A 24,066-nucleotide genomic window follows, 5' to 3' on the forward strand; every position below is an offset into this window, starting at 1 on the left:
ACAGACCTAGGCAGCAGTGTGGGGACCCAGGCCATGCTGGTGAAGGCGTTGATGTTGGGAGAGTTGATCCTGGCCAGTTCCACCAGTCCACCGGACTTGGACAGGGGGCCTACGTGCCCCACCTGTCAACCCACACACATCGCTTAGGACTAGGGGACAAGAGTAACATTGTTAAGTCATGACATATGAACACACAATAACGTCTACTTACGCACCACTGACCACTAACAGAATTAAAAACTTTTTTTATCAACTCCCTCTCTCACCTGCCACAAAATCAGCTCGCTGCAGAAAGCGAAACTGCCGGCGGAGTTGCTGTGATTCTTGTTGTCCGTCTCCTCGGTGGGCGTTTCCCGTTCCGGGGTGGCGTTGGGGTCGGGCAGGTTGTGGTGCGAGGTGGTCAACAGCAGGGGCAGCACCGGGTGACAGGCGGCCGCATTGGCACGGAAACGGTGGCCGCAGACACGGGCGGCATGAGCCACGCTGGCCACGGTCTGGAACTTGGAGGTGTCCGTGAAGCTTACCTGTACATCATTGATTAACAAAGGTGAGTTAAGCAGTGACAAAAAATTGATTAATCATTTCAGGGAGAACAGAAAGAAAACAGATGTAGCATGGGTGGACACTTACAAGTGGTTGCTTTTCTTTTTTCATCCTTGTAAAGAAGATTCATTTCTTTCCAAATTAAACATCTTAAATCAAGCACATTTGGAGTAATTACATACTATCATTTATTATTGGAACTGAGGTTCACTACCTTTTTTACACTGACTGTGTACCCATCTAAAAGTGTATCTACTCACATGTATAGTGTGTATGCGCATGTATGTGTGAGCATTTATGTGTGTGTTTGACTGCAGAAGAGAAAAGGGGGTAAGGGAAAATGGGGAACATGCATGCATATGTGTATGTTTATGTACATGCAAGAGATGCACATACGCTAGTGCACCACACATTCCACACACGTATATGAGCACACAAGTACACATGCAACACACTTTCAACTCCAAACAGAAGCCTTTGTTCCATCACACTGCTGATCAAAGACGAGGGGCATGTCCCCACACTGACCTGCCACTGGTTGAGGGATCCGTTGTGGTGTTTGGTCACTAGCAGCACATTGGGAATCAACATGTTGTCTGGCACCGCCCCCTTCACGGCCCCGCCCCCAACACCTCCTGTGTGAAACACACCATAGGGTCACACCATGTCACAACAGGCACCGCCCCCTTCACTGCCCCGCTCATAACACCTGTGTGAAACACACCATAGGGTCACACCATGTCACAACAGGCACTGCCCCCTTCACTGCCCCGCTCCCAACACCTCCTGTGTGCAACACACGATAGGGTCACACCATGTCACAACAGGCACTGCCCCCTTCACTGCCCCGCCCCCAACACCTGTGTGAAACACACCATAGGGTCACAACATGTGACAACAGGCACCGCCCCCTGCACTGCCCCGCCCCCAACACCTCCTGTGTGAAACACACCATAGGGTCACACCATGTCACAACAGGCACCGCCCCCTTCACGGCCCCGCCCCCAACACCTCCTGTGTGAAACACACCATAGGGTCACACCATGTCACAACAGGCACCGCCCCCTTCACGGCCCCGCCCCCAACACCTGTGTGAAACACACCATAGGGTCACACCATGTCACAACAGGCACCGCCCCCTTCACGGCCCCACCCCCAACACCTCCTGTGTGAAACACACCATAGGGTCACACCATGTCACAACAGGCACCGTCCCCTTCACTGCCCCGCCCCCAACACCTCCTGTGTGAAACACACCATAGGGTCACACCATGTCACAACAGGCACCGCCCCCTTCACGGCCCCGCCCCCAACACCTCCTGTGTGAAACACATCATAGGGTCACACCATGTCACAACAGGCACCGCCCCCTGCACTGCCCCGCCCCCAACACCTCCTGTGTGAAACACACCATAGGGTCACACCATGTCACAACAGGCACCGCCCCCTTCACGGCCCCGCCCCCAACACCTCCTGTGTGAAACACACCATAGGGTCACACCATGTCACAACAGGCACCGCCCCCTTCACGGCCCCGCCCCCAACACCTCCTGTGTGAAACACCATAGGGTCACACCATGTCAAAACAGGCACCGCCCCCTTCACGGCCCCGCCCCCAACACCTCCTGTGTGAAACACACCACAGAGTCACACCATGTCACAACAGGCACCGCCCCCTTCACGGCCCCGCCCTCAACACCTGTGTGAAACACACCATAGGGTCACACCATGTCACAACAGGCACCGCCCCCTTCACTGCCCTGCCCCCAACACCTCCTGTGTGAAACACACCATAGGGTCACACCATGTCACAACAGGCACCGCCCCCTTCACTGCCCCGCCCCCAACACCTCCTGTGTGAAACACACCACAGGGTCACACCATGTCACAACAGGCACCGCCCCCTTCACTGCCCCATCCCCAACACCACCTGTGTGGCACGGAAACCACATCACAAAACAAGCAATGCCTCCATGGCTGATGTGTAATTCCTGCTGATATAAAAACTACAAGAACCAAACACACACATGAGCCAGCAATACTAAAACACACACATGAACCAGCAAAAGTATTTGGATACCATGTCACAAAAAGAGATAAAGCCTTCATGGTTCACATATGATTCCTGCCGATATAAAAACTACAAGAATGAAGCACATACATGAGCCAGCAAAAGTGGAGCACATACATGAGCCAGCAAAACCATTCGGAGACCATGTCAAAACAAGAGGCAAAACCTTCACGACTCACTTATGATTCCAGCTGATTTAAAAACTACAAGAATCAAGCACACACAAGAGCCGCACAAAACTGTTAACTCTCTCCGGACGAAGGAATGCATGAGCATTCCTACATAAAATGTATTCGGTTTCAGACGACGGAATGGAATAGCATTTTCAAGAAATAAACATCCATCACGCGCTGTACACGTGATTTTGTGATCAGCCAAGCAGGGTGCACAATTCTGTGTCACTCCACAATCGAATGGTATGATTGGTCAGCCTGCCATGTGTGGCCCGTCTCGCACACAAGCTGACAAAGTCACTGACTGGTCGTCTGCTCGCGTGCCAGCCTGTTAACAAAGCAGGCTCTTCTCAAAATGTTGTGAAGCAAACAAGGCAGCGATGGCAACATTTTAGGGTTGCTGAAGTACTTGAAATGCTACAAACTGAAGGGTCGGACATTGAAGAGGTGGATGATGATGAAGAGGAAAGCGAATTTAATGCAGAAAGCAAGCATGGGTATGGTGATTCGGGGTGAAAAATTGGCAGTATTTTCTACATATGGCAAAACTGTAAAAATAAGATGAGAAATTTGATTTTTTTTTTTTTATGTAATAGCTCAACACGTATTAAACCAGTTCTGAAAGTTTCATTTTCTTACTCTGTATTTTGTATTTTTTGTAATTTTTTTCCAAACCCTTACAAATGGGCTGTCTGTGGGGAAAAGCAAGGGAGAAAACTTGTCGTCCCGAGTGAGTTAAGAGACCATGTCACAACAAACATCAGATATTTTTTTCTCTTTGCGATTCAATGATTTTATGTGTGGATTTAGTATCAACTAAATATGCATATCATGTTTTCACAATCAGGAAAACAAGAGAAACACCACCAAGTACAAAGTTTGCAAGACGAGCTGCAATGGTTATTGTTATCTTTCTGTGTTGCTCCTTTCTTTTAGTTTCTGTTTAAAAAGCACAAGGCTAATGTTTCGCTTCCCTCCAGTGTTAGACACATCCTGTTTGGTTTGTACTTGTTAACAATGCTACAAGATGACAAAACACCCACACTCTCTCTCTCTCTCTCTCTCTCTTTCTCACACACACACACACACACACAAAAGCACACACACACAAACACACGCGTACACACACACACACACACTTATCAAACACACCACTTCCACCAAGCAAAACAAATCCACAACACAAAACACTGACAGACGAACAAAGGGATGGCCATGTATGGGGAGGGACTCGCAATGAGCAGCGTGGGAGTTAATGCTACTCAAATGGTACAGATGATGGGGCAACAACAACAAAAAAAAAAAAAAAAAACCCCACAACACAGCGCACATGACACACCAGCAGACATACCCTGCTGACTGTGGTCCCCGTCAGCCAGCACCTCCCCCTCGGAGATCTTCATGGCGGACTTGATGTCCATGCGGCTGTAGTTGCAGTAGAGCAGGACATTGCAGGCCATGGTGGAGGCGTCCGGCACGGGGAAGGCCTTGGGCAGGCGGGATGAGAAGCTCACCTGGGGCTGTCGGAATGACACCGGGGGAACCTCGTCCAGCCAGTCCACAAGCCTGAAACACGTTTTGTCCAATGCCAGGTGAGGGGGAAAATGGTGGGAGGAAATGGGGGGATGACAACAGAGATGCCAACCCCTGTCAAGTGTTCCTAGGAACAATGAGGAAAGTTAGTATGGACATTTTGAATTTGGTAGGAACACTTGGACTCCCAGCCACATCAGCAAACCTACATTTTAGGACATATAAACACTTGTGCCTACCTGCAACACAGTGGAACTCAAACTGCTACAATTAAATTGACTGGTCCACTCAATACCGTTTCAATGTAAACACGCACGCAATTAGCTGAGCATAATCACGTGATATGAAGGCTGGTAGTGACTGCTCTGACCTAGTGATCAACAGATCTACAGCATGTGGGTAATGTTACGACAGGAAAGCATGTGACCATGTTATATAGTTGAAAATTAACTCATCGGAACAATTTTGACGTGGGCGTAACGTCTGAACAAACTGTGGTCGAGCGTAACAAAATACGGCAAAATCATAACAGCTGGCATCTCTGCATCAATGAGCTGACAGACCCGTCTTTCTTCAGTATACTGAGGACAGCTGAGGACCATCCCAGACACAGGGAAGTTATCAGAAATGTTCCTACAGCCTTCTACTGGCTGCAGAGCAAAGGACAGGTTATGAAAGCTGAGTTTACGTAAGTGATGTGAGACTCAGTATCTTCAGATTTAAGTCTCGCAAGCACATTTCAAAGTACCTCTCTCTAACTAGCATTCACTGTACAAATCACAGGTATTCTACTGAATGAAGCTGGCTTACTAGTCAGTATAACACTAGACTGCCTCAAACAGCACATTCCTTGTGCACTTTAAATTATTCTACTTAAAGCCAATAAAGAGTTTTGAATTCCTCTCTTCTCTCTTACACTTTCCCTCATTTCAATGTTAGCTCCAAACATATAATCTAAGCCTAAACTCAGATCTTTAACGCCAAATGAATACACTGCCTAGATAAGATAAGATAAGATAAGATAAGAATAACTTTATTATCTCCAACTGGAGAAATCTGGTCAGGTGCATTATCACAACATAGACAAGTAAACAACATGGGGACCATAACTGTAAACAACAGCCCCTACAAATATTACGAAGATACAAATGTAAAAAAAAAAATATATATCACATACATCGTTTCATACATACATCCACACACTGCAGGTAATAACTAGTATTCTTAATGTAAAAACAGAAAGAATTAAGAAACATTATTTGAATATAATTATAAACATAGCCTACTATACTGCACATTGATTATAATAGACAGATAAGATAAGAATAAAGATGAATTGCGGAAAACCACAACCAGATAATCAGCACACACCCGCACCGCACCCCCCACCCCACCCACCCACCCACCCCACACATGCGGATAACTTGATTAAACAAGAGTAATAAACATATGTTCTCAAATAAAAGCATTTCACATATTCGCTTTTAAAAACATTGCAATTTATTATTTCATCGTAATTATTAAACAGAAATATATTTAGAATATGGACGTTAGCATTAGACATATTCATTGTACATTCATCCTGCATATTGCACATTATTCTTCCTACATACTGCACATTCATTATAACCAACTGTCACGTTTTAAGCTCAGAAAACACACACACACACACACACACATACACACACACACATACACACACACACACACACAACTAGAACAAGGTACAGCCTATCATGCACGGACTTTCACACGTCTCACATGAGAGTGCGCGCGCGCACTCACACACGCACACACACACAGTTCTCAAGAATTTAAAAGGTGGATTGAACGTGGAATAAAAGTCTTCAGAGCTCTGGATTTCAACTTAGACTTCACACTGTCAGGTACTATATTCACTAAACCCATATCTGTATTCCATGCACCCACATCTATTTCTTCCATGCATGTTTGTACATGTGTGTATGTATGCATGTGTCTATGTTCATCTGCGCTTTGTATCTGACTGACAATTTGAGAGTCAAGATTAAAGAATAATGAGGCAAGGGGAGTAAAGGATAGATAAGCAGTAAAGAGTGGTAACTCTCTCCACGGACAAGGGACACAATTTCAAGTCAATGCTGCTTATGCTACCAAATCTGCTTGCACACAGGTAAATATAAGGCACACTGGAACAAACCCACACACTTCCTGTTCCAGTGCACCTTTTATTTGCCTGTGTGCTAGCTGGATTGGTAGCATAAGCAGCACTGACTTGAAATTATGTCCCCAATCCACGGAGAGAGTTACCAATCTTTACTGCTTATTATGTAATGAAAATGTGAGACGTCTGAAAGCGGTGTATAAATACATTATCATTATTATTATTATTATCATTATTATTATTATTATTATCATTATCATTTTCATAAATCAAAGTACCAAAGATTCCCCCCCCCTACCAGACAAGGAAGCTGCCGTCCACAGGGTGAATGCTGAACAGCATGTCAGCACTGCACTGCCAGTTCTTCAGCAGCAGCTCTATGTTGCGATCAAGTCGCTCCAGTATGGAGGGCTGCAACCAAGAGAAACGCTGCAATGTTCTTTCGTTAACATCAGCACTTCATCCTCCTTTCACTGTTAAAGCGTCAACATCATATCAGGACTGAAAGCATAATCATCAAAAGAAACATCAGCCACAAACCAAGATCAAGACCAAGAATAAGAAAACAAGTTTCAAACAACAAACATACAACACTCTGACAATCAGCCAGCAACAAAACATATGTATAAGAACTTTGTCAACCTCAGGAAAAGGCTATACACAAGTTTATCAAACTCTGAAAAAGACTGTACTCAAGTTTATCAAACTCTGAAAAAGACTGTACTCAAGTTTATCAAACTCTGAAAAGACTGTACTCAAGTTTATCAAACTCTGAAAAAGACTGTACTCAAGTTTATCAAACTCTGAAAAAGACTGTACTCAAGTTTATCAAACTCTGAAAAAGACTGTACTCAAGTTTATCAAACTCTGGAAAAAAACACAAAAATACTCAAGAAAGTTGTCTGATTCGTAAATGATATTTATATCTATCTTTTTTTGCAAATAGCCCAGCCTGCCACACAGAGCCATATCATGGCTGAATATACTGTTAATATTGATTCCATAGAGCCTGTTGTGAAGTATAAATACATGAAAAACACACATACAAAATTAGGCACAAGCACAGTCATATTCATGCACATTAACCAAGGACATGCCTCCAGTGTTGAATGCTCCATCAATTCTTCACCATAGGACTGAATAATAAAAAGTGACCTGAATGCAAACATAATCAAACATAACACACAAGATTACGCATAAAAACAGGCAAACATAACAAAACAAAAATGCCACAGAGAATAACAAAGGTTACACGCATTGGTCTTGCCAAAGTTACTTCGCCGGTGACTGAAATCAAGCAGAATTTCATAAAATGGCTTCGGTACTGTTTGGACAGTTACATCTTTTCACGAAGTGGTTTCGGTAATATTCGGTAGCAATTCTGCGAATCTTAAGCAAGTGTCTTTGGAAATAGTCAGAATGCCATCTAAGGGTACAATTGTACCCACTAGATACTTCTGGAAAAAAATGTTACTGTTGGATTTTTTTTATTTTCCAGGACATGCAGAATAAATCCATATTCCCTGGACAGACTGTCCATTTTATCAATTTTCCAGGACAAATACAGGCCCTCACTAATGGTAGGCATGCCTGATACCACCTAAAATGAAAATCTGTATAATGCATAAACACTCCCACACATGGATAAAAGAAAGAGCATGTACTCACGTTGAACTCTGCACTGCTGTGTTCTGATAAAAGAAAGAGCGTGTACTCACGTTGAGCTCTGCACTGCTGTGTTCTGATAAAAGAAAGAGCGTGCACTCACGTTGAGCTCAGCACTGCTGTGTTCTGATAAAAGAAAGAGCGCGCACTCACGTTGAACTCTGCACTGCTGTGTTCTGATAAAAGAAAGAGTGTGTACTCATGTTGAGCTCTGCACTGCTGTGTTCTGATAAAAGAAAGAGCGTGCACTCGCGTTGAGCTCTTCACTGCTGTGCTCTGATAAAAGAAAGAGCGTGCACTCACGCTGAGCTCTGCACTGCTGTGCTCTGATAAAAGAAAGGGCGTGTACTCACGTTGAGCTCAGCACTGCTGTGTTTTGATAAAAGAAAGAGCGTGCACTCACGTTGAGCTCTGCACTGCTGTGCTCTGATAAAAGAAAGGGCGTGCACTCACGTTGAGCTCTGCACTGCTGTGCTCCTCCTCTGACGTCATGCTGTCCTGGCTCTCTGTGTGGTGACCCAGCCTCTCCCCCTTCTGCTGCTTCTTCACCCCACCCCGGCCCAGCTTCTTGGTCCACTGGTCTGCACACACACACACACACACCACCACACACTGCACAGTCATTACTCCTCTTGTCTACGTTACACACACACCACACACTGCAGTCATTACTCCTCTTGTCTACGTTACACACACACCACCACACACTGCACAGTCATTACTCCTCTTGTCTACGTTACACACACCACACACTGCACAGTCATTACTCCTCTTGTCTACATTACACACACACCACCACACACTGCACAGTCATTACTCCTCTTGTCTACGTTACACACACACCACCACACACTGCAGTCGTTACTCCTCTTGTCTACGTTACACACACACCACCACACACTGCACAGTCATTACTCCTCTTGTCTACGTTACACACACACCACCACACACTGCAGTCATTACTCCTCTTGTCTACGTTACACACACACCACCACACACTGCACAGTCATTACTCCTCTTGTCTACGTTACACACACACCACCACACACTGCAGTCATTACTCCTCTTGTCTACGTTACACACACACCACCACACACTTCAACGTCATTACTCCTCGTCTACATTACACACACACCACCACACACTACAGCATCATTACTCCTCGTCTACATTACACACACCACACACTGCACAGTCATTACTCCTCTTGCCTACATTACACACCACCACCACACACTTCAACATCATTACTCCTCTTGTCTACATTACACACACCACCACACACTGCAGTCATTACTCCTCTTGTCTACGTTACACACACACCACCACACACTGCAACGTCATTACTCCTCTTGTCTACATTACACACACCACCACACACTGCACAGTCATTACTCCTCTTGTCTACGTTACACACACACCACCACACACTGCAACGACATTACTCCTCTTGTCTACGTTACACACACACCACCACACACTGCACAGTCATTACTCCTCTTGTCTACGCTACACACACGCCACCACACACTGCACAGTCATTACTCCTCTTGTCTACGTTACACACACCACCACACACTGCAGTCATTACTCCTCTTGTCTACGTTACACACCACCACACACTGCAGTCATCACTCCTCTTGTCCACGTTACGCACACACCACCACACACTGCAATGACATTACTCCTCTTGTCTACGTTACGCACACACCACCACACACTGCAACGACATTACTCCTCTTGTCTACGTTACACACACACCACCACACATTGCACAGTCATTACTCATCTTGTCTACGTTACACACCACCACCACACACTGCACAGTCATTACTCATCTTGTCTACGTTACACACACACCACCACACATTGCACAGTCATTACTCATCTTGTCTACGTTACACACACACCACCACACACTGCACAGTCATTACTCATCTTGTCTACGTTACACACACACCACCACACACTGCAGTCATTACTCGTCTTGTCTATGTTACACACACACCACCACACACTGCACAGTCATTACTCCTCTTGTCTACGTTACATACACACCACCACACACTGCAACGACATTACTCCTCTTGTCTACGTTACACACACACCACCACACACTGCAACGTCATTACTCCTCTTGTCTACATTACACACACACCACCACACACTGCAGTCATTACTCCTCTTGTCTACGTTACACACACACACCACCACACACTTCAACGTCATTACTCCTCTTGTCTACATTACACACACACCACCACACACTGCAGTCATTACTCCTCTTGTCTACGTTACACACACACCACCACACACTTCAACGTCATTACTCCTCTTGTCTATGTTACACGCACACCACCACACACTGCACAGTCATTACTCCTCTTGTCTACGTTACACACCACCACACACTGCACAGTCATTACTCCTCTTGTCTACGTTACACACACCACCACACACTGCAGTCATTACTCCTCTTGTCTACGTTACACACACCACCACACACTGCACAGTCATTACTCCTCTTGTCTACGTTACACACCACCACCACACACTTCAACGTCATTACTCCTCTTGTCTATGTTACACACACACCACCACACACTGCACAGTCATTACTCCTCTTGTCTACGTTACACACCACCACCACACACTTCAACGTCATTACTCCTCTTGTCTACGTTACACACACCACCACACACTGCACAGTCATTACTCCTCTTGTCTACGTTACACACACACCACCACACACAGCAACGACATTACTCCTCTTGTCTACATTATCTCACTGTATTCCGTCACAGGAAAATTAACTATTGTAATGTGGTGTGATGTGGTGTGTGGTGTCCTGTCCTGTCCTGTCCTGTTTTCCAATCAAAGTGGATTCTTCTACAGAAATTTGCCAGGGACCTCAGTTTATCATCTCATCTGAATGACTAGCGTCCAGACAACCAACCACTCAAGGTCTAGCGGAGGGGGAGAAAACACTGCTGAGTGTGGGATTCAATCCCATAAGCTCAGATTATGTCCCAGATTAGCAGATTAACACAAACAGAGCACACCCGTGCACACACTTCAAAGACTGACAACAACAGCATGCACAGGAATGCTTACCGATTTTTTTCTTTCTTTCTTTTTTTGTTTTTGTTTTGTTTTGTTTTTTGTTTTTTTGGCAAGAACACTTGCTCGCCTTCCCTGTTAGAGTTCTCACCTCCAGCTCATCAACAGCACGCACAGGAATACTTTTTTTTTTTTTTTTTCCTCGCTCACCTTCCCTGTTGGAGTTCTCATCAGCCTCCAACTCCCCGTCGCCACCGTCACCCCCATCGCTGTCCTCGCCCTCGGTGCTCCTGGCCCCGCCCCCCGCACTGCCGGCCACCCCCTCGTCGCTCTGCAGCTTGGCGTGCAGCTCCTGCAGCAGCTTCTCCGCCTCCATGGTGAACTGCAGCTCCTTGTTGTTCAGCCAGTGCACCCGGAAGCTGTGCGCCGCCTGGGTGTTGCCCGTCAGGGGCTGCAGCGGCAGGTCTGGAAGCAGAGACAAAACTGGAGACCATAAACGTTAGTTACACTCCGTCCATTCTGGGTGCAACCCTACCTGTGCTTTTTTTAAGTGTGTGTTCTTCTTCTTCTTCTTCTGCGTTCGTGGGCTGCAACTCCCACGTTCACTCGTATGCACACGAGTGGGCTTTTACGTGTATGACCCTTTTTACCCCGCCATGTAGGCAGCCATACTCCGTTTTCGGGGGTGTGCATGCTGGGTATGTTCTTGTTTCCATAACCCACCAAACGCTGACATGGATTACAGGATCTTTAACGTGCGTATTTGATCTTCTGCTTGCATATACACACAAAGGGGGTTCAGGCACTAGCAGGTCTGCACATATGTTGACCTGGGAGATTGTAAAAATCTCCACCCTTTACCCACCAGGCGCCATCACCATGATTCGAACCCGGGACCCTCAGATTGACAGTCCAACGCTTTAACCACTCGGCTACTGCGCCCGTCGGTGCGTTCTAGTCAGTGTGGGTTGTTTGGATCAAGAAGTGAAGAGAAAACTGGAGACCATAAACGTTAGTTGGTGCCACCCTGCCACCTACATGTGTGTTCTGGTCAGCGTGGGTTGTTTGGATCAAGAAGCTAAGAGAAAACTGGAAACCATAAGCACTCCTTCCCTCTGCTGCACCCCTGCCATGTACACATGCTTTCAGGGTGTTCTAGTCACAGTGGATTTGTTTGGATCAAGAAGCAAAGAAAAAACAAGAGACTATAAATGTTAGTTACACTCTGTTCCTCTTGTGCGACATTTCTGCATACATGTTGCTTTCAGTGTGTTCTAGTCACTGTGGATTATTTGGAAACAATTTTGTGCAATGTATAAATCAAAACTAGTGACCGAGATTGTGTTTTGTTCTGGAGCAAACACTATACAATTATCACTATTGTTGTGTGCAATGTGTAAGTCAAAATTAGTGCCAAAGATTGTGTTCTGTTCTGGTCCAAACAGAATAGAATCATCGCCATTATTATGTGCAATATGTAAATAAAAACTGGTGCCAGATATTGTGTTTTGTTCAGGTGCAAACAGTACATAATCATCATCATGACTGTGCAATGTGTAAATCAAAATTAGTGCAAACAGTGCATGATTACCCCCATTGTCATCATAATCAGGAACCATTTCTGAAAGATCTATTCTCCAACAAAATTTTATTCAATGACCAGCTACCACAGTAAAGTGGTTTGCACTGCCAACTGAGGATGCAAGGACATGGGTTCAAATCCCAGCACAGGTAGAATTTTTCATCCCGTGGCCAGCTCCTTCCCTGAGCAGGGTGTGCTATGGGCTATAAATCGAGACTGGGACCACACAGTCTTGGGTCATCCATTTCAAGGACGTGTCTTTGGAAATGCTGCTCAAATTTCCTGACCAACATTGCAGGTGTCTGTATCTCTCAGGCCTGGTTGACACAGGGATATAGTATGAAAGGAAGCATGAAAGACAGTCTTGTCACATGGTCCCAAATCTAAAATGGACCTCTGCAGCAGTATTATCATCATCATCTTTCATCATCAGCATAGAAAATGCTTGAGATCAGTTCTTGTCAATGTCTTTGGTACTGACATATTCATGGAGGACTGTCTTTGGAGCGATGTGGTGGTGGTCTCCACTCTGGGGGAAAAGGTCATTCAGCCTGGCTCCACAACTAAGCCATTACTGTCATCATTAGGGAACTTAGTATGTGGTGTCCTGTGTGTTTCGAATCAGAACAGGCACTACTTATTATCACCAAAGTGACTCAGCAGCAAAGAAGGGGGTCTCCTCTAGTGTGTAGCCTCCTGGCAACCTAACATCAATAGTTCTACGTAGATTGTTGGTGGTGAGACTGCGACAGTGGTTCTCAAATAGAACTGCATGGGAGTAATGCCGCTGAAATGGTGCAGATGTAGGGGAAGCAAAAAAAAATGACAGTACCAGAATTTTACTCAATGAGCATTAAAAACAATCAGCACACACAAAAACAACACATCCACTCCATATACACTCCACCCCTGTCACCCTCTGAGACAACACACACCCCAACACATTGAACACACACATGAAAGACACCATTCACACACACACACACACACAACACACACACACATTCTCCTTCTCTATCTCTCTCTCTCTTTCTTATTCATGCAGTCACAAACAAAAAACCACACACATTTCACTGACCTTAGAAAAAAATAGGATCATGATTTCCTGACTGCCAAACAAAAGGAAAATTTTTTTTTTTTTTAAAGATCTATAAATTCAGCTTCATACTCTTTCTTCGTCTGCCATTTCCTTCAACAGTGCATTTCCATGGGACTCCTCCATTTCACTTTCAGTTTCAGTTTCAAGGAGGTGTCAAAGTGTGCCGACTGATCAATAAACACAATACTGTCTTTGTCTGCTTTTGTTGTTTGTTTGTTTTTTAATTCAATGAAGAAAACAACAACAAAGGAGCAGAAGCCTGACCTACACATAAACCCAACGCCTTGAGAGCCTGCCATCACAGACACTGCACAAGATGCATAGTGCACAAGTTCTCCGTCATGTGAGACAGGTGCCAGAACCATAACTACAACTTTTTTTCAAATTCACTCCTTTCTTCTTCTTCTCTCTCTCTCTTTTCTTTTCTTTCTTTTGTGTGTGTGTGTGTGTGTGCGTTTTGTTGTGTTTTTTGTTCGGCTTGTTTTTTGCAGTTTGTGGGCTGCAACTCAAACATCCAGTTTTATTTCTGAGTGGGCTTTTTGACATGTGTAACTGGTCAGGCCTCTGCCAAACAGATGTGGTGCAGGGTATACAGACTTGTCCCCGAAGCAGCGATACCTCCTTGAGAAAATCAAACTGGAAGGGAGGAGGTTAGAGTGGAGATGAGTTGCTTCCCTTCACTGTGAGAAAATGAAACTGGAAGGAAGGAGGTTAGAGTGGAGATGAGTTGCTTCCCTTCACTGTCAGAAAATGAAACTGGGAGGGAGGAGGTTAGAGTGGAGATGAGTTGCTTCCCTTCACTGTGAGAAAATGAAACTGGAAGGGAGGAGGTTAGAGTGGAGATGAGTTGCTTCCCTTCACTGTGAGAAAATGAAACTGGAAGGGAGGTTAGAGTGGAGATGAGTTGCTTCCCTTCACTATGAGAAAAATGAAACTGGAAGGGAGGAGGTTAGAGTGGAGATGAGTTGCTTCCCTTCACTGTGAGAAAATGAAACTGGAAGGAAGGAGGTTAGAGTGGAGATGAGTTGCTTCCCTTCACTGTCAGAAAATGAAACTGGAAGGAAGGAGGTTAGAGTGGAGATGAGTTGCTTCCCTTCACTGTCAGAAAATGAAACTGGGAGGGAGGAGGTTAGAGTGGAGATGAGTTGCTTCCCTTCACTGTGAGAAAATGAAACTGGAAGGGAGGAGGTTAGAGTGGAGATGAGTTGCTTCCCTTCACTGTGAGAAAATGAAACTGGAAGGGAGGAGGTTAGAGTGGAGATGAGTTGCTTCCCTTCACTGTGAGAAAAATGAAACTGGAAGGGAGGAGGTTAGAGTGGAGATGAGTTGCTTCCCTTCACTGTGAGAAAATCAAACTGGAAGGGAGGTTAGAGTGGAGATGAGTTGCTTCCCTTCTCTGTGAGAAAATCAAACTGGAAGGGAGGTTAGAGTGGAGATGAGTTGCTTCCCTTCACTGTGAGAAAATGAAACTGGAAGGGAGGAGGTTAGAGTGGAGATGAGTTGCTTCCCTTCACTGTGAGAAAATCAAACTGGAAGGGAGGTGGTTTAGAGTGGAGATGAGTTGCTTCCCTTCACTGTGAGAAAATCAAACTGGGAGGGAGGTTAGAGTAGAGATGAGTTGCTTCCCTTCACTGTGAGAAAATCAAACTGGAAGGGAGGAGGTTAGAGTGGAGATGAGTTGCTTCCCTTCACTGTGAGAAAATGAAACTGGGAGGGAGGTTAGAGTGGAGATGAGTTGCTTCCCTTCACTGTGAGAAAAATGAAACTGGAAGGGAGGAGGTTAGAGTGTAGAAGAGTTGCTTCCCTTCAATGTGAGAACCTGAAAGTGGAAGGGAGGAGGTGAGAGTGGAGAAGAGTTGCTTCCCCTCACTGTGACGCCTCCTTGAGGAACTGAAACTGGAAGGGAGGCGGTGAGAGTGGAAGGGAGGAGGTGAGAAGGGAGAAGAGTTGCCTCCCCTTCACTGACCTGTCTCGGGGTTGATGCTGCAGGCCAGGTGGAAGTGGAGCACGGGCGACACCCCGCTGTGGTGGATGGCAAAGCGGTGAAAGTCGTGCACACTGTTCATCGAATTCAGGTGGTCCGAGCTCATCACAGTCTCGGGACCGTACTTGGGCTTCTTGCGCTTGTGGATGGCATGCCTGTGTCCGTGATGACAGGGGAAAAAAAAAATTAATAATGATAATAATTCATCACTTTTCAATGACGCAATATCCAGTATTAATGCTGCTCAAATCACATCATCCAGATAGATATAAACATGACGTAAAAACATTACAACAGCTCTCTGTTAATCCAATGCGTTTACAGCTGAGAACCAAAGAGCATAAACCATCAAACAATTTAAATTAAAAAAATCAAGTAAACAATGCTTAGATTAAAATGATTTACATTCCATAAAACACTCTTTTCATAAAACGCACGAGAAAAAAAAATGTAACAAAACTCTATATTAATTGTGTTTTAATTTCAAACATACTATGACAACATAAATAAGAGCAAGGGACGGGAGAATAAACAAAATCAAAACTTTTCCGCCAACACTGTCAACGCCCCTGAAAAGGTACAAAAGATAAGTGATGAGAATTGTTAAGCATTTTTTCAACATTCTTATAAGTGTGAAAATGGTTGAACCAGAGATCATAAAATGAAAAACTCTCTCTCTCTCTCTCTCTCACACACACACACACACACACACACACACACACACACACACACATTGACACACACACACACACACACACACCCTGTCACTACAAACATCATAACACTACTTGTTCTGGAGACACCAGAACAAAACTGAACGCAAAATTTCAACACAGATTAGTACATAACTGAGGGCCACAGAAACTGAACTTTACTGGATGAAAAACACAGTCATGATAATAAAATTCATGATTCAATCTCCACTTCAACACATATGTAAAAAATGAAGCGTACCCCGTGTGTTTCTGAGTCTTCCAAGTGACAAGATGTACAATCATATTATTAGTGCAGTTGTGGCAGTGGATGAGATGCTCTCGATTTTCAGATCTTTTGTGAGTGCAAATCAAACTCCATGGTAACAGTACCATTCAGTGTGCATGCGATATTACACTACACCCATACACACACAAAGCAGCAGTGTGTGACTTGTGACTGTGTGTGACAGCTTGAAAGGATATTCCCCATCACCATGCTCTTTAACTCTCACTGACCAGATACAAGCTAATAAGCAACCTAACAGCTGGACATGTGTCTAAATAAATGCAAAACACTCAACAATCCAAAGAAACAATCCAACAGACAAGAATCAATCTGCTGTACACTTTCTTCCATCCTGTTTCTCACTGACAAACCCCTTTCCTCAATACCACTCATGCTGTTTCAGCAGAAACGTGTGCACCCCCTACCGACCTGCCCATACCCCACATAAACCAAACATAGAACAGACAAATGTTAAGTATAAAAAAAAAATACACATCTCATACAGACACACACACACACACACTCACAGGCACGCACAGACACAAAACAAAAAGATAAAATGCGACACTACAATTAGTACAAAAGCAAAAGGAGATCTCACAACTGTGGCAATGAGTATGGCAAAGAACAAAATACCTTTAGATCATCAACTTCTAGGAATAAACAGGAAAACCAACCACGAAGACGCAGTGGCTGGTTAAGCCATGGCACTGAAGCTTAACATCAGAAAATGTAAAACAAATATATATCCACTCTTTTTTCTTTTTAATCTGCAATATATTGAGAAAAGAACCAGAACAGGGCAAGAAGGAACACACAACTGCAAGAGACTGCACAGGCAGAACTGATGACAGCTTTGAAGGTCTGGAGAATTCTCAACTGCACAGAGCCAAGAGCACAGAGTGCAAGATCAAAAATTAACCACTGCATGGACACTGAAACACAAACTACTGATTAAGGATGAAAAACAAAGCATATACATATATGTATATGATGATATATATACCCCCCACCCCCACCCCCACCCCAAAAAAAGCAAAAAAGCATATATATATATACAAAAAGAAACAATCACTTTTTTCTGATTTTCTATGCTAATTTCTAACACTAACCCAAGAAGCTTGAAATCATGGGGAATGGGAGTTGAAGAAACAACAGACACTCATCCAACCTAAAAAATCTCTAACAGGATCAATTCATTTACAATAGCATGTGTGTACAAAAATAATTTTTAAAAAAAAACATAAATAAATAAATCAGAATTTCTAATACTACTCCCATACACTTGAAATTATTGGGGAAGGAACCAAAAGAAACACTACATAATGGGGGGAAAAAATCCAGTATGAGTAAACAGAATGTAATTCCCCTGAAAACAAAGTATGGCTACCTACATGGCAGGGTAAAGAAACAGTAGCAGGGTAAACAAAACAATACAGTCAAAATGTTACACTGTGTGAGTGTGCATATGACTGAAACCTGACTGAATGACTCAGTTCGTTCGTTTATGTATTTATAGTCTAATCATCTAAGATGATGATACTAGACTGAAAATAAATGATATTATCATCATCATTTGGATTATCATCATTTCTATCATAATGTTAATTGTTATTATTAATTAGAAATCGACATTTCTGTATATTTGAATGAAAAGGGGGGCGGTTGAGGTGGAGGGGAGGGGTGGGAGGGGTGAGGGGGGGCAAGGAGGAGGGGACTAAGAAAGGAAGAGAGAGAGAGAGACAGACAGACAGACAGACAGACAGAGAGAGAATGACTAAGGAAACAAATGATGAGCACCCAATGGCAGCTGTCCGTCAGCCCTGACACGAGATAGGCAGCCTGCTGTACTGATGACTCTGTAAAGTGCTTACAGCTTGGTCTCTCACCAAAATACAGACGCTTTTAAAAAAATATCCATGTCATTATCATATTATAATAACATCACAGAATGTATCAGTTTCAGTTTCAGTAGCTCAAGGAGGCATCACTGCGTTCGGACAAATCCATATACGCTACACCACATCTGCCAAGCAGATGCCTGACCAGCAGCTTAGTCAGGCCTTGAGAAAAAAAAAAAAAAGAAAAAAAAGGGGGTGAATAAATAATACATAAATACTTTTTTTTATTAAAGAAAAAAAAAGAACTACTACTACTAATAATAATAATATGTATAAGGCACAAAAACTTGATGAAGTCAACTATAATCGTACATAAATAAATAAATAAATAATAAATTTATTGAAAAAAAAAAAAAAAAAAAAGAATTCAAGAATTCACAGAATGTAAATTCAAGTCAAATGAGAAGGGGAACTCCTGTAAACGTCCAAGCCAGCGCAGAGGTATCAGACCAATGAAACCAACAGCCAGTAAGCTTGTTCTATTGGGTATTGGGACAAAACTTTGCGGTTCACATTTCACAAGGATGCCCTGAGGCCTTGACCCTTATCACCCAATGAGCGTCCTTCCCTCTCTTCAGTGCTGAGTCATGTCTGCCTATATTCACTAATCTCTATGGCCAAAAGTGGAACAGCTGACTGGTCATAGCCTGCAGCCAATCTGACACACTACAGTATGTGTTTTCCACATGTCAAATCAGCAAGGAAACAACAGGAAACTCTGTGTATAGAGTATAAGGTCAACAGGGAATTGGTTTAGAGGGTGTAAGGTCAGCAGGGAACTGGTGAATGGAGTATAAGGTCAGCAGGGAACTGGTGTGTGGAGTGTAAGGTCAACAGGGAATTGGTGTCTAGAGAGTAAGGTCAACAGGGAACTGGTGTCTAGAGAGTAAGGTCAACAGGGAACTGGTGTATAGAGTGTAAGGTCAACAGGGAACTGGTGTATAGAGTGTAAGGTCAACAGGGAACTGGTGTATAGAGTGTAAGGTCAACAGGGAACTGGTGTATAGAGTGTAAGGTCAACAGGGAACTGGTGTATAGAGTGTAAGGTCAACAGGGAACTGGTGTATAGAGTGTAAGGTCAACTGGGAACTGGTATACAGAGTTGAAGATCAATATGGAGCCAATGTGTTGAATCACATCAATATGGAACTAATCAAATAACCATGGGATGATCTAAATCAACATTGTGCCCAGGGGTCTGTACAATTTGCGGACAGTGAGACAACTGAACAGGAACAAGCTGCAATATAATCTCCCCTGGACAGACTTCTGGCACAAATCAGTACTGTGAGAAAAAAAAAAAAAAAAACCCTGACAAAAAAAACAGGGACAAACTCTATCTGGTCTTCTAAAATACACAGCAACAGACAACACAAAAGAAAGATAAGAGCTGCAACAAATGTGGGACTGAGGTGAACAAAGTAAAAAAATATTAACTAGAAATATACATATCATAAAAAAACAACAACCGACATCACATTCTAATAAGCCCTTCATTTTACCATTTACATTACAAAACAACAGAAAACAAAAAAAACATAACACAATGACATGAATAATCAAAACTTACAAAGGGAAAACAACAGAAAAACACAGATGAACATCAAATATCATAAAACAAAGTCCCAACAAATTCACTGACAATAAACTCAGCAACAAACGTCTGAGGCATAAATGAATATCAACAATATATTTTACTTTGACTTGGCAAATTTCAGGTTAAAGACACTACACACAAAATCAACCCCAACCAACCACGTTCAAAGAAACATAGCCAACCCACAAACAACACAAACTGAAACATTAAAATACATCAATATGTCATGTGACATACATCAACATGTGATATATGGCACCAACAATTTACTTCAAAACTACAAGTTCTGTACATATGTACACTCCAAGAATGAACATTTAAAATTCTGTACATGTTATATACAGTCCATGAATGAACAAAGCACTCCAAAACTTAAAGCCAGAATAATGTACAAATGCATGCAGTATATACACTGACTCTCCAACTTCCAACAATGAAATCTAGTGTATACAGACTCTCCAACTTCCAACAATGAAATCTAGTTAATACACAGACTCTCCAACCTCCAGCAATGAAATCTAGTTAATTCACAGACTCTCCAACTTCCAACAATGAAATCTAGTGTATACACAGACTCTCCAACTTCCAAAAATTAAATCTAGTGTACACACAGACTCTCCAACCTCCAGCAATGAAATCTAGTGTATACACAGACTCTCCAACCTCCAACAATGAAAACTAGTATATACACAGACTCTCCAACCTCCAGCAATGAAATCTAGTGTATACACAGACTCTCCAACTTCCAATAATGAAATCTGGTGTATAGACTGACTCTCCGACCTCCAACAATGAAATCTAGTGTATACACAGACTCTCCAACTTCCAACAATGAAATCTAGTGTATACACAGACTCTCCAACTTCCAATAATGAAATCTAGTGTATACACAGACTCTCCAACTTCCAATAATGAAATCTGGTGTATAGACTGACTCTCCAACCTCCAACAATGAAATCTCCACACAATGAAAACCCAAGTGAATAACAACTTGACCTTTAGGGTGCAAGCCAACAGGTCATTTAACTCAACTCTACAGTTCTTGGGCTGCAGCTGTCAAGCAACTGGAGAAAACTTTTCAACGCATAACATTATTCACCCCTTAACCAACAGAATCTACAGGTTTTCGTAAAATAATCCACCCTGTTTTGACCTACACTGAAAAAAGAAGTTTGCGTTCTTGACATAGTATTGCTATGACATAGTATTGCTCTTCTCCATGCAAATGTAAGCACCAGAAGAATCTTGTCATTTGCAAGAGGTGAAGAGAAAGGTCCACATGCCGCATACATACCAACAAGTGGACCATGACCCAAAAAAAGTCTGCACTCTTTATTTACCCACAAGACAAAATGGGAATTCAAACTGGTGGCTTTCCAAACCAAAGTGAGAACTAACATTCAGCTCTCATGCCTCTTGTATAAGCTCCCTGCAAATCATCCGTTCCTACAAGTACACAACTTGGAAAAATTTGTATACTGGCTATCTCACTCATTATCAGTCAAAATTCTGCACCTTCATGCATTAATCTAAGGCTTAGTCTGTGCATGAATTACTGCATGAGGGAGAAGCAGTGCAAACATTTGTTAATTACTGTTCAAGGAGAAGCAAAACGTCGTTAACAGAGTCCTACTCCTAGTTAAATGATAATCAGTTAGATTTATTAGAAGTTGAGTCCTAGTTTGTAAGGGGTTTTTTTGTTTGTTGTTGTTATTTTTTGTTTTTTGTTGTTGTTTTTTTAGTTGAGTCTTTATTAAATGATAATCAGTTAGATTTATTAGAAGTTAACAAAGTCCTCCTATTTCAATGATAGATCAGTTTGATTCACTAGAGTGTGATCAGATCAAACTTACAAATGGACAATATTAACTGATTGAAAAACTCATACACAGATACATAATACATACAATCAGCAAATAGTCGCAATCGAACCATCACTAAATAAAAAGAACAAGAGGCAAAGTCTTCAAAGCTTACATGATTCCTGCCGATTTAAAATTCACAAAAACAAAAGTGGAACTGCAGGGGGGGGGGGGTGAGGAGGGGGGGTGAGGAGGTTTTACCAGAATTCACATATAAATCAACCAAAATTATATTTTTGTCTCACAGTCTCAGTGAGTATGTCAAACCCCAACATTACTCTGGCAAGAAACCAGAAATGACCCAAGAAAATGTTAAGGATCCTTAATCTGAACAAAATAAAACTATTCAGAAATAGTTGTATTCTCCTGAAAACTTACCCCTATGAATGGTAAGTGTGGAAAGAATTCTATCCTTCTATTTTCAATCCAAATTTGGAACTTCCTAAGCAGACACACACAAGTACATACACAGACACACGATGACAACCAAATCAGGGTCATCACACAGACTCACTTTCTTTACACACATGAGCTAAAAATGCTCTTCTTCACCAGACAAAGCTTCCTAGCAGAAAGCACCCAGACACCCACAATCAACACACACAACACAAACTTCTGCATCACAATCCACAATAAGGAACAGACTGACACCCCTAAACTATCCCATGCGCCAGGCGACTGACTATCTCTCAACCAGAGGGGCAGGCCTTGTCGATCCCATTTCTATCTCACAGCTTTAGGAGAGAAGGTACACGTGTCAAGCAGAAAGCTGAGAACAGTGTGTCGCAATGCGACAGCTGTGCACAGAGGGCAAAAGGACAGAACAGGAGCAGTAGGGAGAAAGCGAAACGTTATACCAGTGCTGGTTGTCAAATACCTTATACTGTCAACAGCACAAAAAAACAAAAACATCACAACTTTTGAGTCAACACATTTCGCCAATCGTTTTACAAAGCCAAGAAAAATGTTCACACCTGTACAAACACAAATATACATCGTCTAATATCACTTACAGTGAAAAGACGTTAAACTAAAGAACAAACGAACGAACGAACAAATATACACACATGCATACACACACACATGCACACGCAAACTCTTTCTTACTCTAAGACTCGACGCTTAAACCTCTTTCTCCTCTTCACACACACACACACACACACACACACACCATTCTTTTGATAAAACTCACCAATATTTTCAATGAAAATACTGACCAAAAACCTGTTATATAAAAGTACAATTTTACAGTCACTCTTCTTCTCTTCTTAAGAGGATACTTTACCTCTTAATGTGTTCTTTCCCTTTCAAATGCAAGAAACAGTCAACTCATAAAAAAAAAATTAATCATACAAAAAAAACAACCACCACACAACAGAAAATGGTTTGAAAAATCTGATCTAAAGGATGTTGTAAGTTAGGGAAGAAAAATGCATTGCACTGTTGAACTTTTTTTTTTTTTTATCTGGTTTCTCTTTCACTGGCTTGGCTAACAACCCTGCACTTGATACGAATGAAATTTAGTCACTTAAATGGTTTTCTATTTAACTTTTTTTGTTCTAAATTAGCTCTTACACTGTTTTGTATTTCAAAGAGCATGGGCAAAACAGTCTCTTCCTTTCATCCCTTTTGAGTTTACATGAAAAACAAAGGAACTGTATCAACAACACTCAAGTAGCCAATAAAATGCCCGATTCTCAAAATGCATACAAGAGATTAAAGCATACAAAAACAACCTATAGAACTGCCGAGGAACATTTTCAAGAAAATAACAATGAAACCAACCTTTCACATTGCTATACACATCAAAGGAGTTCTAACCATGAAGCTGGGCTTATTATTTCTGTTGCAAAGTTATACTCTTTCTAACAA

The 24,066-nt window shown here is 42.8% G+C and overlaps 1 protein-coding gene across 6 annotated transcripts in view; it reads right to left on the reverse strand.

Moving 5' to 3' along the window:
- Window positions 1-24,066, reverse strand: part of LOC143297010 (dmX-like protein 2) — a 137,244-nt gene that overhangs the window by 95,349 nt on the left and 17,829 nt on the right. For 5 of the 6 annotated variants that reach the window (XM_076609132.1, XM_076609133.1, XM_076609137.1 and 2 more), the window contains exons 10-17: window positions 15,836-16,008; window positions 11,399-11,671; window positions 8,582-8,709; window positions 6,762-6,874; window positions 4,139-4,353; window positions 1,072-1,178; window positions 267-524; window positions 7-122 (exon numbers count right to left, since the gene is read on the reverse strand). In XM_076609132.1, coding sequence (XP_076465247.1) covers window positions 7-122; window positions 267-524; window positions 1,072-1,178; window positions 4,139-4,353; window positions 6,762-6,874; window positions 8,582-8,709; window positions 11,399-11,671; window positions 15,836-16,008 — 1,383 coding nt within the window. The remainder of the gene's footprint in view (window positions 1-6; window positions 123-266; window positions 525-1,071; window positions 1,179-4,138; window positions 4,354-6,761; window positions 6,875-8,581; window positions 8,710-11,398; window positions 11,672-15,835; window positions 16,009-24,066) is intronic. The other variant, XM_076609134.1, reaches the window with a different exon arrangement.

Source organism: Babylonia areolata, chromosome 22 (genome assembly GCF_041734735.1).
Source record: "Babylonia areolata isolate BAREFJ2019XMU chromosome 22, ASM4173473v1, whole genome shotgun sequence".
Lineage (NCBI taxonomy): Eukaryota > Metazoa > Mollusca > Gastropoda > Neogastropoda > Buccinidae > Babylonia > Babylonia areolata.